Source organism: Macrotis lagotis, chromosome 1 (genome assembly GCF_037893015.1).
Source record: "Macrotis lagotis isolate mMagLag1 chromosome 1, bilby.v1.9.chrom.fasta, whole genome shotgun sequence".
Classification (NCBI taxonomy): domain Eukaryota; kingdom Metazoa; phylum Chordata; class Mammalia; order Peramelemorphia; family Peramelidae; genus Macrotis; species Macrotis lagotis.
In genome coordinates this window covers 763,323,262-763,340,635 of record NC_133658.1, presented here as the reverse complement: position 1 = coordinate 763,340,635, position 17,374 = coordinate 763,323,262, and the positions used below count along the sequence as shown (strand labels likewise).

Genomic DNA, 17,374 nt, shown 5'->3' with positions numbered 1-17,374 from the left:
ACCCAATAAGAAAATGCATTTAAAGTACTAAAAGAGAATAAAAGCATGATGTAGAGGTAACAGTGCTGGCCTGGGAGTCAGGAAAACTTGATTCTAGGTCCATCTCTGCCATTAATTAGTTGGGCAAAGCAGGACAAGTAACTTACCCTCTCTGTATCTCAAGGTTCCTTAAACTGTCACAAGAGAGGATTGGATTAGGCAATCTAGTCCTAAAGATTCTCTAATTCTATTACTATAAAAAGAAGTATTGATAGGTCCAATAAACTTATAATAACTTTCTTAGAAGGTCTATTTTTATTCCTCTTTGGAAGTTTAAGAAAATTATTTTATTGTTACTGTCAAAGAATCATACATGTGTACTTGTGGGTTCTCATACACACTCATGCACCTACATATAGAAATCAGATGATGAAATTTAACAATTCATTCCAAAGAAGATTTCTAGAAAAGAGACAGTTGCATAAAATAGTGGCAAAAATCCTGTTCCCTAGCTTGTGTGTACTATCTGTTTTTAAAACAACAGAAATCTATATACATTCCATTAGCTCCAAGAAAACAATCTGCCAAGGATAGGAAAACAAAAAAAGCATTCATTTCTGAATTTAATTATGATCTTTAAAACTTTCACAAGTTAATTATTTAATGGTCTACCTGAGTGACAGCCACATTTGTTCCATCGGTGACTTCCACACTCATATTATAGATGGACCTTTGCTCTGCATCCAAAGGTTTTGCAATGACAATTGTCCCAACACCTTTCTCTGCGTCGAAAGAGCTGTCAAAATTCCCCCCTGATGATTTCACAAAAACAAAATGAAATTAGCATATTCTGGGAAATGACATGTGTGCTGTATATGTACATTTGACTGGAAGTATTTCTATATACACTTCTTGACAGGAATCCCTATGGCTCCATTTTGTACAAATTAAATGGGATCTTTTGTTTTAACCTAATTTTTCTTTCAAAGCACAGCCTCTATGATGCAAAACAAATGTCACAAAAAAATAATGCAAAGAAAAGGATCAGCAGCAATATTGTTACAGTAACTGAAGCATAAACATTGATTGTAGAAATATAAAGAAAACTATCAAATATATAATCCCTTACAGCTCCTGTGCTATAAATCTGCAGACCCTGTAGGCTTTCAAATCCTGAATGTATTATTTTTAAGAAAGAAATAAACACAAAAATATCCCCATTAGTTAAGTAAATACATAAGTAGATGAAAATGAATTGACACAATGCAATTCACATGAGGGTTGATCATAAACCTTTGGTGGCTGATTTTATCCTATCAGTCTTGGGGAAGAATTTATTAAATAGAATGGGCAGTGAAAAAAAGCCCATCACATAATTTTCTGAGTTTCATTGACAAAAATAAAATAATTTTTTTTATTTTGGGCTTCCTTGAAAATAAGAATTATAACCTAAGAGAGGAAGGTATTCAAGAAATGTTGAAAATAATTACTTTATTTTAAAGATTAATGATTGGTTCTGCTTCTTACCCAATCCCCCTGATATAGGTATAATTCATGGTTGGCAGATAACATATTTAGACCAACAGCTGCACAAGATAGGGGAAGTCTGTATTATGGAGAAGGTGGTCTGGACATTCACTCTACCCACTCCATCCTGATCACCCAAAGGTCTTTTATGATTCTTCTAGATAAGAGAATTTAGGGGAAAGCAAGAAGAAATAGAATAAGCAGTGGAGTTCTTTTTAATTAAAAAAAAACACAGCACACTTTCACAAGTTCTACTACTTCTGGTTCTGAAATTTCATGCTGTTGATTAATTTTGTCCTTGAATAGTAATTTCATTTAACTAGAGCAGGATAAGGCAATATGTTATTGCATTATCAAAGAAAACTTGGTTTTTCATATATTTAAAATTAGTTGAATTTTATTATGCTAATCAATAAACAGTATATTTCCTATTATATTACAACTAGAAATGTACACAAGTTAAAGAAAATGGAATTTTATTTACCATTTAGTTACCAAATAAATTCATGACTTAATTTTTCCTTTGGTCATAGTATATATATATATGTAATGCAAAACAGTTATTGCCTGCAGCTGTTATATACACTTAAGATTATTTAATTGCTAGTGAGAACATAATTGCCCTTGACATTTAATTAATGTTCTAGAGATACCAAGGTATAAGAGATTTGCTCTAAAATTATATGCTTTTTCAAAAATTTCACCTAAAAAAAGTCATCTCCTAATTAATGAATTTAATTGATTTCCTAAAAAGCACTAAAAATCAATTCCCCAAAACCCTCCAAATTATTTGAAGAATGAGAACTTCTAGACTAGGTTAGATAGTTGGGCTTGAAAGGGAATTAGCCTTTGGTTCGACATTCACTTTCACAAAGAATGTTCCATACTGATAATCACAAGAAATAAAATGTTAAGACATTAATTTGGAAGCCTTAATAACCATCTGAATGAGCAATGAAAACTCCTGTGTTATCAGCTGGCACTCCTTAAAGAAAGTTTGGCAAGAAAGTTTCAAAGGTCAAAGCTAAAAGATCTCCAGTTACCTCCCAAAGTCAACTCTGGTATTTGTATCTAAATACAATACAATTTGTATCTAAATACAAATGCAAGATGTACATTCACATTTATGTTTGTGTGTATTTAAATTTAAAAATAAGATCTCTTTTCTGAATTCTGAACAAATTGTGAAAAGCGAAAAAGCAGATTTTCTTCTCTCAAAAGAGCTCTTACTTCTTTTTCTTTAAATCTGAGGATATTTTGCATTTGTAACCCCCAGGGAAACAAATATTTTTTCCAAGGTAAGGAATGGGAGACTTGTAGAACATATGGATATACAACTAACATAAACACTAGTGCTTACCCAAACTAGAGAACTGTAATTTATTTTTAGTTCAGTTATTTAAGAAAATAAATATTAGTAGAAACATAAAGTCTTTCAAAATCTTAGGCAGACAGTGTTAGGTCTGAGCTCTTGTCCTCTTCATTATAGATCTTTTAGCACTATGGTCTCTACTAAAATTTTCCTTGGGATCCTATGTAGTCATAAAAAAATTAAAGCCATATGCTTATTTGCATAAATTTACATATTTTGCATGTCACATAGACTGTGTGGTTTATCCTGTTAGCTTTCAAATTAAAAACATTTTTTTTTGGCTATTCTTATAGCTGTGTGTAGGTATGTGTGTTTTTTTTAAATTCTGTTCCTTCCCACTCACTCACCATCACTGATCCAGACTTTTCCAGAAATGTGATATAGAGAAGGGAGACATAAAGAAAACAAAAAATGGGGTCTTCAGAAATATGACAGGTTATCAGCCTCTCGTGCAAGGCTCTCTTCTGCTAAATAAATGAACTTTTTATTTGTAATAAAAATTCTGAAATCTTTAGCGATTTGAAAATTATTTTCTAGCGAGAGAAATGGAGTTTGGACCATCAGTTCACCAACAACCCTCATGCAATGCAATAATCAACCACTTAGTCATCCCATTTCATAAACTGCCTCATATCTCTCTCCCAGGTCTCATTTCTGTAGCCTCCATTTTAACCTGAGAGTGTATTTCATTTTCATGGGCAACCATTAATATCAAGTGAAAGGATCACATGTTAGGAATCTAGTTTCCCTTACAGCATCCCATTACAACATGGACTGCTCCCTCAAAGCCAGTAACAGACATGCAAAGCAGGGGTGTATTTGGTGCAGCAGGGTTTGGCTAAACACAAGTGGGGAAACACTGCTGGGCTGTTCCAGAGATCAACAGAGTTGGGTGGGGGAGTCCTAACCTTGGAGTTGTTGCAGGAGTGAGGGAGATGAGAAAAAAGCAAAATTGTGAACAGCTCATGGGGCAAGGAATACAAGACCATGGAGGGGAAATTTCTGTATCTACCTAAGGGCATATCTCAACAGAACTGCTGCCTATACTAATAAAAAGGGGATACTGTAGAATGCAAAGGGAGGAAAAAAAGTAGAATGGATTTTTATTGGATTCCCAGAAGAATACAGTAGATAAGAAAATTGTAGTGTAACTTCAAATTGTGTCTTCTTTGAAAATATTTTAAATTGATTGGTACTTTTAGAATATGATGGGATGTTAGATTAGAGATTCATCAAATTTTACTTGGGGTGGGGAGGAAGTTGCACAGCCCCCCCACCCCAACCAAAGCAGAACCACTGATACAAAGGGCAGAGATTCTCCCATAGGAAAGATTCTAAAGTCTTCAATATGCATGCAATTTATTCCTCACTATGTGTAATTTTTAAAATGTCAACTCAAATCTAGTAGTTATCAGGGGAAAAAGTGTGATGTGAGTAGCCTCCAAAATGCAGAGATGTTTTAATCTAAATGAATTAAGGGAGTCACCTACAGGCCGTTCATCATTCAAGTTGAAAATGTACACTGAACTTATGGAAAAATGTTAAAATTAGCATGTTACATTGTGACCACGAATAATTTTTGGACCAGGATAGCAGTAAGTAGAATAATTGGAGAGAACTTTTCAAAAAACCAAAGGTAGGAGAAAGTGGGTAGAGATCAGGGGAAAGTGATAGGAAGCAATTTTCCTACTGAATCTGGTTCTCAGATTAATTTTCTCAAAGTAATGAGGCTTCTCTCTCTTTCTAAATTTTTTTTTGATTAATCTAAATGTGTCTAGGTCTTTTCATCCTACTACTAAATCTTTTGAATATTTAATGAAAATGATGTTGCTATGAGAAGAAGGAAGAGAGATCCATTTAGATGCTCTTTTGGTTTATGTTTAAGAGGAATAGACTTAAGAGAAAAGGATAACATGCCAAGAGATGTTAGCCTTAAGACAAGACTCTCTTTGAGAGAAATGTACAGAAAGGTAACTGGTTTGTCTGAAGACAAGAGGTCCTTGAAAAGATTTCAAGAATTCATCAATTTAGATGAGAAAAAAATTGCATCACTATTATCACAACTCTAAGTGAAATTACAACTCTAAGTGAAATTTATTATTTCCTCCAATTATGAATGTATTCTAAAAAGGATCCCTTATGATTCATCAGACTGCCAAAGGGGTCATGTGTATGAACCCACCTGTACACACAAACATTTAAGATTAGGATTGTCTTCGCTAGGAAAATTATTATGAGTTAAATGATAAAGTACTATTGCTGTCTGGTAAATACAATGTCAGAGAACATATTTTGTGTTTGTGTTTAGTAGCACTAGAGTTAGCTACGGTATTAAGTAATTTAACATTTTCTATATGACCTTGGGCAAATCACTTCACTTTTATTTGCCTCAGTTTCCTCATTTGTAAAATGGGGATAAAATGAGCAACTAATACTTATCTAATTAGTATATATAAAGTCCAACTTATGTGATAATACTTATAAAAGCAATTTGTGTAGTCACTAACACACAGTATGAACTATGTAAATGTTAGCACTTATTGTTATTAATCTGTCCAAAAGAGGTTCCTTTTGAGTAAAAGAATCAAGAGGCAAGCTCCAGGATCCACAAATAACCTCAAGGCCCCTGGTTAACCTTTAGGCATATCTCAAGATTCTACTACAACATAGGTCAAGGTCATTACCACCAGGAGCAAACCAACCCCTCTCCTGTCCCCTAATCCCTGCTGAGATCAAATTAAATGAAATCAATAGATATTTATTGAGCATTCAATAAAGGAAGGCTGTCTCTTGGAATAAATCCATGCAAAAAGAAAAAAAAATGCAAAAATGGTGAACCACACTCCCATTCCCACCCCAAACACAGGGGATTAATTTAACTGGATGAGAACAGTGTTCTTTAAAATACACAAGTATTTCCCATCAGGGTAAAACATAGTGGAACTGAACTGTGAACCAGATTGCTTACACACTAGAGAGTATGTAAATGAAGAAACTGCTGAGTAGTAATCACATTCCCTCAGAAGTGTGAAGATATGCGCTGAAGCCACCGAGGACTGTGGGTTATTTTTGTTCCTTCATCTTTTTTTTTTTTAACTCCCGGACCCCCTTTTAGCAGAGAGAAGGAACGTGCTGTGCATTGGGCTGTTTAAACACAGAACAGCTGAACTTTATGATGTTTCCTTTTAATTACAGTTTTCTTAACTCAGTTACAAGTGGTGCTTCTGTTTCTGAAATCCCAGGAGAGTCTAGTCACAATAACATGCTGTGAGGTGGCAATCTGGGAGGCACAGGCTGGTGCCTCTGCAGCCCAGGGGAGAACTCTGACTCAGGAAGACGGTCTGGGGGTACATCACAGCCTTGGAGGAGTGATACAATCAAGAATCTGGAACATGGACAAATCCAAGGACTCTGTCTAGTCTGGGGGCAGGCAGGAGAAGGGTAGATTAAAACACTCTCTATGATGATTATTCTGGCATTGCACCTGTGTTTTTAACTTGTTTCTAGATAAGGGATTCAAATGCAGGTTGCTCTGACAGGATCTGATAGAGACCAATTTGATGCTTCTTAAGGCTCTGTTCTATCCTAGCTTCTTATGTATAAGATTCAAGAGAGAGGGCCTCCTTGGATTTACCAGAGCCAAACCTCTAATTATGTTCTATAGTCTATCATGACTCAATCCACATGCAAAGTCAGTGAGCTATGGAGGCTACATCTAGTTTTCTCAAGCAAAATGTAATGCTGTTTCCACTCTCAGAGATAGTGTCAGTAAGATCTGGGTTCAGAGACCCATCGCTGATACTTATTAGCTTGGGTAAACCTGTTGTAGCCTTCCTAAGCCTTGGTTTCTTTATCTGCAAAATGAGGTTTTTAATAATGATTATTTTGTATATTCATTTTTTTTTCAACCGCATGCAAAGTTACTTTTCAATAATCATTTTTCTGTAAGGTTTTGAATTTCACATTCTTCTCCCTCCTCCTCCCTTAACAGAAAGCAATATAATATAGATTATACATGTATAACAAAATGGTTATACCTGTATACTTCAATGATTATTTTGATCCCAAATGTCTTCATTTTGGTTGCTTTCTTGAGATCCAGAAAGACATTGAAATCCCTTCTTTTCAGAGTCTTTAGGGGGCAAGCCATGCTTGTATTTTATTTATATTTAGAAAAATGGTTTCACTCTGTAATCTTAGGCAGGATCATTCTTGGCTACCTGTGTGAATCATAAGGCAGACTGACTTGTATTTCGCTTACATTTATTGTGATCTAAGTTAAATGGAAAAGAGATACTGAAATGAGGCTAAGGGAATATTAGTTTCTCCTGAGAGAAAAGGAGAAATAATGATAATGGTGACAATCACTAGCATTTATACAGTATTAATTATACGAAGACACTTGATTTCACAACAACCTTGTATCGTAGATGCTGTTCTCATTCCCAATTATAGTTAAGGATACAAAGACAGTGAAGCACTCAGGGTCACACAACTACTAAGTTTCTGAAGCCAGATTCTGACTTCAGGTCAGAGCACTATCCATTGTGTTGACTGAAGAATGGGGAGACTATCTAGGAAAATGCAATAGTAGCAAGCAGTCCTGAAAGCAAGGATGAACAAGGAATCAGTAGTCACAAAGAAGTTTAGAGGTAGGTGACTGGTGGAGAAGAAAGGTTGTTTTTTGAATGACATTTTCTCAGTTGCTTGGGTTTGATTAAATGCATTCTTGTGTAATGCTTGTGGGAGACCAGTCACCATTTGAGCAAGAGATACCACTTTTATGATAAAAAGTCAGAGGTGGAGGTTCAAAGATAAGCTGTAGGAAATTACTGTATTTTAACCACAGCCTGAATGAAAGGAAGTAGAAAGAATGAATAATGATATATGTGGGTCTCTCATAAGTTCCAAGGATTAAGTTCACAGAGAGCTTGTCGAGAAAGATGAAATCAGTCTTCTTCAAGTTCACTTTAAGATAATAATGAGAATTTCAGGGGAAAAATATTAACAGAAGTGGCAGGCTGGTAGGAGAGAGAGAGAGAGAGAGAGAGAGAGAGAGAGAGAGAGAGAGAGAGAGAGAGAGAGAGAGAGAAGAGAGAAACAGAGTGCTCTAAGGATTCAAATGTTAGGCTTCTTAACTTGGGGACCATGTACTTATTTTTTTAATTGGTTTCTTTGTAAGCCCATGTGTTTTTTTTTTATGCCCTACAAACATGATTCTGAGAAGGGGTCCTTTAGGATCCATGACACTAAAATATGAAGAAGGTTTACACTAGAGAAATGGAATCTCCCTGGGAAGGTTTGTGTATCTATAAGTCACCTAAGTGACATTTGTTAAACTGGACTAAAACAAAAAAAAATCTGTGGATTTTCACAAAGGTCCATCCAAATCAATCACCCTAACAGATAAACCCTGGACTAAAAGGGATTTAGAGAACATCTAAATTCAGCCTGCTTTCCCAGATACAACAGAAGACTGGGGATGTGTAATTCTTAAATGGTTTCTGGGCTAGGAGACATTTTATAGAGAACTTTTATCCTTGTAATGCCCTCCTTCATACTTGGACACTCAAAAGTTTCACTGATCTCTGGAGGAAGTATCAGAACTATTTTTATTCAGGTTTCTGCCAGTAGTGCAGTGTTGAGTAAGGTTAGGAATACAGGAGGCATTTATTGTGATGATGTATGGGATTTTTGGGAAGCCTTGCTGAGGTTGGATTATTGGCTGCCTGTGGCCTATCAGTCAGTCAATCAATAACATCTCTTCAGGGTCCACTATCCACCAACTAATGCATTTTTGAAGAGGAAAAGGAATGAAAAGGAATAAAAATGAAAAAAGAAGTAAGAATTGACAATGGTTTCTTAAGAACACACTGCCCTGTCCAATATCCTTACCCAGATTTGGGAGTATTGTAGGGACTGCTGTAATCATAAAATGAAGTTGGACTAGAGAAAAGAAAGTCAGAATAAATGAATAGAATGAATGAATGAAGTACTGAATGATCAAATTAAAAATCATTAAGTGCTTATGCTGTGCACTGTGCAAAGTGAAGGGTTTACAAATGCAAAAGTGAAGCAAGTCTCCTTCACAGACTTTGCATTTTAAGAGTAATAGCTTTAGTTGTTTAGAAATCATAAATCTGAGAGAAGAGGAAGCAGATGATAAGAAGAAAACTACTCCAACTATGTCAGAGTGTAATAGTAAAGTTGTACTTAAAATAAATCATAGTTTATTATATTCTATATAAATAAAGTGTCCCAAAAGTCTTAAGGCAGGTTTAAGCTTTGATAGTATAAATATAATTTAAGCTATGAGTGTAACTTAATTTGCTTTGATAGCTTCAAATTACACTAAGGTATTGGGATACCCTGCATATTTCATTTTATTCCTCATTGCGAACCTTTTCATTCAACACCAAAAATAAAAGAACCCATACTCAATAATAACTGCTATATGAAAGGAATTGGAGGCACAGTAATAGAAGTAACTTTTAAAAATAGAAATACATAATTTGTAACCCAGATTGTGATGACTGGGGGAGTTAGCATGGCAGAGATATGGGGTGAAGCAATAGAAGGAGGATCACTGAATGTGGATTCATAGGCAGACAAGTGAAAAATAGCTTCAATTTTTATTTCACTGAGAGTGAGAAAATGGAAACAGAGGAGATCTTAATGAAGTGGAAAATGCTGAACCATTTATTGCAGAGATCAAAAGGCAGAAAAGGGTGGAGAAGCTCTTCAAGTACCGAAGGGGAAAGAGTTTAAAATAAAGTAGCCTAGAATGAGACTCATGGCTAAAGCATAATAGGATGGAACCACCAATACCATTTAAATAACATTCAGAAACCCTACTGAGACATAAACTGAAAAAGGTAGAGAAAAACAATTCCTTTTCTAATAAGATCTTAAGGGGAGGAGCTTTGGGTCATTTCTTTGGTCTATCCTCAAGAAAATTGTAGAAAGAAGATTATGAACAGGAATTTCAAGTGTATCAGGGAGATCTCCACTATTACCCCTATTCAGTGAGGGAAATACCTTGTAGAAGAAAATCATTCCTCTATATTTATTCTCTTCTGGTTTGCCAGTCTCTCCAAAGAGAAATGTGAGAATCCAAGCTTGGATCCCTTAATTTCAGATCCAGGATTGGCCAAAACACTCTTCACTTCCTCTCTTAGCAACACACCTGGTTTTCCTAATCCTTTGAGGCTTTGCTTTCTATTCACCATTTCTTTGTCTAGTTTTGATTTTTCATTTCAAGGAATTTTAAAGTTATATCCTGTGGTCCATGATGTACCTACCACTCCACATCTTATCTAATGGCTGTTTGTCAGCCTTCTTTGTGGGCACAGATGTATTTGGGGATTTTAAGGTTTGGAACTCTACATGCAGGACATCATTGCTGCAACTCGATCTTATTTTTAAAAATGGGAAAAATCTGGCCAAAACAACCAACCTGAGGGAAGAAAAACACCCCACCCTCAAACAAAGGAAAATAAGTGGACATGAGTAATGCAGTAGCTGTTAGAGAGGCATGTATGAAATCTATGGGCTGCACTTTACCCTGTCAAAGGCAGTTATGAAAGATGTAATTTAATTTGCTTCAAAAAAACCCCATAAAAAGGCAGATTGGATAGCTGTATTTTAGCAAATGTGTTTGCACTAAGGGTACCTTCTGTTGAACAGTTCTGCCCACAAGCTGTCTGTAGAATATAGAACATCTCTCGAGCATGCTTGCCACCTTGAAGCAGGGCAGTCGGGAGCAGAAAAAAAAAGAACAGAATGCAGAAAAAAAGGTGAAGAAAAGAGAGAAATGAAGGACAGCAAGTCTAAGTACCATCAATACATTTAGAAATGAGATTAGCAAAGTGTGACAATAGAATTTAAATGACACACAGAAAGACATTAAGATTGCAGTAAATAACATACTATGAAAAAAATTCAGCCAAAGAGCGCTTTCTGTTCAGCTTAGCTACAGAATCATAACGAAAGCACAAGTACATTAATTCATTTTATGGGTTCATTTGCATTCTAGCTCTAAAAGACTATTTCAATCCTGGTTCTAACAGTTAGTCTTCTGGCTAACACATCCAAAAAGTCAATGACTACATCCCTTAATACCTATCACACCTTCAGGACGGGACTTACCAACGACATCAAACCAAAGTGGTATATTGGCCGGCTGCACAGATACCACACCCACAATTTCTGTCACTCGATCACTCTCCATGACGGTAAAGTTATAGAATGGCTCATCAAAGGTCAGAGGCACTGGAGAAGGAGGTGGTTTCTTGATCCATTCAATGTGGAGGCGAGCAGTGGAGGATTTCTGCGGACGTCCATTGTCCACTGCTTTGATCTAATCACAGGTGGAGAAAATAGAAAAGACATCTTAAAGTCCTACTCTATTGTTGATTTGGAATTTTCTGACATCAATGTACAAATTTTTACCTCACTTACTATGACAAAAATAGAACAAAATCTACCTACTTGTCTTTCAAGGAGAATCCACTCCTTGTGGATCTGGAGCCACTTCTGTGTTTAGAATGTGAGAAACACCAAAACAAATAATAGGTGGGCAATGTGGGTATGAGCAATGAGAACAAGAATGGGATAGGCCAATCTGGTCCCCTTGAGAAATGCTGACTAATATGAACAACTGTGAATGAATATGAACTGCATGAGACTAATATGAATCTATACATGGGGTGAGGGCTTAGAACCTTCCAACTATCCTTCTCCCTGCTTCATTCTGTGAATGTTCTTTAGTCCTGTAGAGTCCTGTAGAGTCCTAGATGAAAGGCATTTCCAAATGGACATAATAGGAAGAATAGGCAATAGCCATTGTAGAAGGTAGAATTCTGCTTCTAGAAGGAAAACTAAATTGATAATTTTAGTCAGGTGAAGTCTACAGTGGTATAATTGAATTATGTCAGTCATTATATATGTTCCTGCTAGCTATTTTCCCTTTGGATAGTCATGAACTCTGGTGATGCAGTGGATAGAACACCAGCCTGGAGTCAGAAAAGTTCATACTGAGTTTAAATCTGACTTGACACTAGCTGTGTGATTCTGGGCAAGTCACTTAACCTAGTTTGCCTCAGTTTTCTCATCTGTAAAATGAACTAGATAAGGAAATGGCAAACCATTCTACTATCTCTGCCAAGAAACCCCCAAATGGAGTCATGAAGAATCAGACATGACTTAGCAACAAACACAATTCAGGACCAAGGAGGGGAAGCATGATTTTGCCCAAGATTACACAGGTAGCAGATCTCATATTGGAACTCAGATCCTCTAACAGTAGATGCTGAGTTCATTTCACATGAGCTCTCTAAGTTCCTTATTATTTTCCATTATAGAATGGGTATAATTTTTTACCCACTTCCTCATAGAATCCATATTAGGAAAATATTTTGAAAACTTTGATGAAAGCACTTTGAAAACTAAAGAAGTATAACCTATTATTCTGCAAAAAATAAATACTGTTGATAAGTTAGAAACTGTACTTCTAATCGTGAGGTAGGATGTTTACCATGATTTAGTCATAGATCAATTCTCCTTTGAAATAGGGAATGTAGTTAACAAGAAAACAGGCAAACACTAATGGGCTGTGTGAAAACTTAGTGACAGGTAAAAGCACTATTATGGGGGACAAAGCTGGGTGTGGGAAAGATTCTCAGACTGACATATTATAAAGTTAGCAGATGTTGAAATGAGTTAAAATCAATGAGGCTTCCATGTTAGTTTAGGTGATATTAGTTTAGATGATTGTCCAACTGTAACTTGATTCAGTTCATTTGAACCAAATTGATTGGGCAGATAATATTAATATGGGATTTGGTTATAATGCATTATTGGGAATCTACATTAGCTAATAGGGTGGCATCCATGCAAATGGTGTCTCTACCTAAAATTCACAGATTAAAAAATGTCTTCCTAGGGAATAGCTATAGCATCAAATATTTCATCAGAGAGAATTCAGATTTTGGCATTAGCTCCTTTTATTTTCTCTGAATATTACCCAAGGGTAGGTAACAGGAACAAAGGGAAGTCCATTCTCCCAAACTAGTCAAGAGTTGACAGCACAGTGAATGGTATGTAGGTAAGAGAGAACAAATTTGAAATGTAAAAAGGAACTTAGTGGAAGATAGAGTTGGAAAGGAACTTAAAAGTCAACTAGTCCAGATCTTTAATTTTTTAGAATAGCCCCAGAAAGGTTAATTAATTTGCCCAAGGTCAAAAATAGCAAGTAAGTGGAAGAGCTAGAATTTCAATCTAGAATTTCAATGTTCTCTGATTCTATAGCTAGTACATTTTCAATGAACAACAACGCCTCTTGGAGGGAAAGATTAGAATGAATTTCCTTCATGTTGAGGTCTGTGTCTAGTATTGATTTGGTCTACTTGCCAATGACTTACCAATTGAGTATGACCAATTACTCTGTCTTTCTAGAATGAAATTTTAATAAGGTGTGAGAGTGAAGTGGAGAGGAGAAGAGGGCATGTATGTATTTGTTTGTATATGTTGATCTAAGGGGATGGAGGAAAATGGGAAAATGAAGCAGAAGAGGCCAAAAATTATGTTATGCCAGTAACATCCAATATGGAGGATCAGTGAAGATTCTGGAAATATCACAAATCAGTAGATATCAAAAGTAGCACTTGTTTATATGCCTTTGACTTCCAGATCAGCATTTCTTTTCATATGTATCATGGGACCACTTATTGTAGAGATTTACTGTATATAAAAATACATTCATGCAAGTCTATATGACTTTTGAAATGAGAAATTAGATGGGGAAAAAAAGACATACACTTAACACACAGCCACACAAATACATACATACAGGAATTCTTCTGATTTGGGATGGGATACAGAAAGTCTTACTGTGAGGATGTCGTAACTCCCTGCTGTAAATTGCTTCCTGGAAGAGACCATGCCAGTTTTAGGGTCAATAAAGAATTTCCCATCATCATTTCCATCTACGATGCTGTAGGATATTTCTGCATTGGGACCTTCATCTTTATCGAATGCAAAAGCCCTGTAAATAGGTTCTCCTCTTTTCTTTCGGTCCCGTTCCGGCAATTTGATCTGATAGACTTTCTCAGGGAACTGAGGCTTATTGTCATTTTCATCCAGAACCTGAACCACGACCCAAACCGTTGACTGCTTTGGAGAAGAACCACCATCTGTCACGGTCACCTGAAGCAAGAGAAAAATTAGAGCTATGCAGAGTTAAGGTGTTGGTACACTTTTGACTATAAATTTGCCTTAAAAAAAAACTAAGCAAAGGGCAGCTAGGTGGCGTAGTGGATAAAGCACCAGTCTTGGAGTCAGGAGTACCTGGGTTCAAATCCAGTCTCAGACACTTAATAATTACCTAGCTGTGTGGCCTTGGGCAAGGCACTTAACCCCATTTGCCTTGCAAAAACCTTAAAAAAACAACTAAGCAAACCAAGCCAAACCACAAAAAAAAAAAAAAAAAAACATTTACTGCATTCGTGCAAAGCTAATTTTAAAAATAATTTTTCTACATCTCAGAATGTAGAGAGCATCTCATGCCTACTGATTAAAACTGTTGAATAATCACCATTCTATATATAAGTTTTAAGGTTTGCAAAGCATTTTTCTCCCAACAACCCTGTTAGGCAGGCAGTGCAAATGTTATTAAGCCCCATGTTACAAATTCAATTCAATATGCATTTAGTAGGAGTCACTATCTGCAAAACCCTGGGAATATAAAAGACAAATGCAAAATAGTACCTTACATTCTGGGGGGGAGGTAGTGTATTACAACATATATGGCAAATAATTATGATTCAAATGCAGATCAAAGATTAAGAACAGGAAATGTACTTAAAAGACATCTGGTGCAAAGCCTTTATTTTACAGATAAGGTAACAGAGTTTTTAAGGGGGTAAAGAAATTTGTTTATCATGGCACAGTGAGTGAGATTCAGAGGTTGGGTGAGTCCTAGGTCCAGCATTCTAAACAAAGTCTCAAGCTGCGTTTCTTAGATGGATGGAGGGGATGGGGACACCCTACTCTAATCAACTGAAGGAAAGTGGAAAAGGCACATCTGACTTTGGTAATAAAAGGAGATGCACATGTGGAACCCAACAACCACAACTGAAAGTTAATACTACTAAGAGTTCAGGTTTAGAGAAGCAGCCCACTCCCACTGATCACATGTGAATGGAAAAGCTGGATGCTCTATGAAAGAGGTCAACAGGACATGAATTACTAGAAGGTGGGAATATGTGTGCTTAGGAGAGAAGGAAGGGAACCTGGCAAGCAGGAAGATCAGTCCTTTCTTGAACTAGGTCAGTCAGGTTAGAGTTGTGGAGTTCTACCTTGGAGAAACAAAGATAGTGTTGTCTTTGCAACCACTGGCATATTCTGGAATGATAAGTGCTGCTATTTATAAATGGCTTTGAAGTTTGGACAGTGCTTTACTTGTGTTTTTTCATTTGAATCCCATAACACAATCAAAAGCTAAGTATTACTGGTATTCTTTTCTTTTTCAAATGTGGAAACTGAGGTTCACATAGGTTGAGTGACTTCCCTATAATCAGACTTACTAAATGATGTAAGATGGATTTGAACCCAGGAAGTCTTGACTTCCAGATCGGTGCTCTATTCACTATTAATACCAGTCTTTAATAGCTACTTCTTTAGAATTTTTAATAATTCTTATTTGCTCACTATAAGCTGTTCTGGAAGAAGCTGTCAGTCTTTCATTCATTATCTTGAATTAGTCAGCTCATTAATCCAAAATATGTTTTCTGAGGCTCCAATGAACACAAAGATGCATTTGGCATCAAGAAAAAAAAATTGGTGAATTACAGCCAATTTCTGTAGTATTTCATCAAATAAAACAATTTGACAGCACCCAATCAAAAAGGAGGAAAATATATGGGAAAATGACCTGGAGACTTTATGTTTTCTTCTTAAATGGGTTGACTAATCATTTTAATTTCTCTAAATCATGGGGAACAGGATGGGTATGGAGGGAAGGGTGACACTATTGGATAAGAGATAAACAAACGCTTCAGTAACAAGCCTTCTTTGAAAAAAAATCAATTCCCTTTCTTTCAAAGCTTTTTCCCCATTTGGTGACATTTCCCCAGAAGATTTGAGGCAGGAGCAGATATGAAAGAAGACTGGATTTTTTTTTTCTTTTGCTTTTTGGCTAATTCTCTGACATAGCGATTCCTAGAGCGGCACTTCCTGCTGGTGGCAGTGAGCTTGAAATGATAAACTTGCAAGTCTAGCTGTGCTAACCATTACACATTGATTGCTTTGCTGCTTAACTACTTTGTGGTCTTTTTCTACTTAAATGTCCCTGCTCAACATCTAGTCAACCCCTGCCGTCCATCCACACAGAGCACAAAAATCACCTCATCACCTATCAATAATCCCTGCAGTTGGATTCAAAATGTAGCATTGTAAAGTTAGTGGGAATAGTGACTGTGCTAAAGGCTTTCCACAGAGTAGACAAGATTACATTAACAATGTTTCACCCCCTTCCATGATTTTCTCCTCACTCTCAGCTCTTGCTGGCATTTACAATTGTTTTCATGTGAAGAAGATCTGGATGAACAAACTCAGCTCTGAAATCCAATCGGCTGACAAGATAGCTCAGTAGCTAAATGGGTGAGCTTCTTTCTATCAGTCAATAGGGAAGCTTCTGCTACTCTGAACTGGTTTTGGGAGAAGCATAGAAATAGAATGTTGAATGAATGGTCAGAATTCTGAGGAACTCAGGTTCTGTTGTTGGACAATCTCTCTCTCTCTGTGTTCTGTTTCTAGGTCTGTGTGGCTCTTGTGGTTTATGGGTGGGGGAATCTTTATTTTCACCACTGACTTTCTTAGGTAGTGGGAGCTCTGGAGAGGTAACTGGATGGTTCAAGGGACAGAGCTCTGAGTCTGAAGTCACAAAGACCGAATTCAAATTTGGCATTAGACACTTATAACTATGTGATCCTGGACAAGTCACGGTAACCTCTGTTTGTCTTAATCCACTGGAGAAGGAAATGGCAAATGACTTAGGATCTTTCTAAAGGATACCCCAGGACAGTGTGGTTCACAGGATTGTGAAGAATCAGACATGACTGAATAATAATAAGGATCTCTGGGTCTGAGTTAATAGACATTTCTGTCACTTTCTCAGTATAATTCTAAACTTTTTTTTCAGAATGTTTGGACCAATTCACTGGGCATTGATAACTGATCATAATATTCCTTGCAATACTGATTAGTTTCGTCTTTTATCATACTACTCTGCAGAGCATACCTTCATCTAATAAAATGAGAATTCATGTGTACAACTGTGAAGTGCATGGGATTTCAATTTGGAATTATGAAGGAAAAATTAAGACGTCTGTCACCTTCTACCCCTGGATGCACAATCTAAGGATGTATTATAGTGCCTGATACATAATAAATGCTTAATAAATTTTGACTGGTCACCTGCCTGCCTGAAGACAAAGA

The 17,374-nt window shown here is 36.4% G+C and overlaps 2 protein-coding genes across 2 annotated transcripts in view; both read right to left on the bottom strand.

Moving 5' to 3' along the window:
* Positions 1-10,599, bottom strand: part of LOC141506737 (protocadherin Fat 3-like) — a 199,601-nt gene extending 189,002 nt beyond the window's left edge. Inside the window, exons 1-2 of the mRNA XM_074213776.1 lie at positions 10,551-10,599; positions 652-791 (exon numbers count right to left, since the gene is read on the bottom strand). Coding sequence (XP_074069877.1) covers positions 652-791; positions 10,551-10,599 — 189 coding nt within the window. The remainder of the gene's footprint in view (positions 1-651; positions 792-10,550) is intronic.
* Positions 10,600-10,976: 377 nt separating this feature from the next.
* Positions 10,977-17,374, bottom strand: part of LOC141506734 (protocadherin Fat 3-like) — a 697,405-nt gene continuing 691,007 nt past the window's right edge. Inside the window, exons 7-8 of the mRNA XM_074213761.1 lie at positions 13,769-14,083; positions 10,977-11,237 (exon numbers count right to left, since the gene is read on the bottom strand). Coding sequence (XP_074069862.1) covers positions 10,977-11,237; positions 13,769-14,083 — 576 coding nt within the window. The remainder of the gene's footprint in view (positions 11,238-13,768; positions 14,084-17,374) is intronic.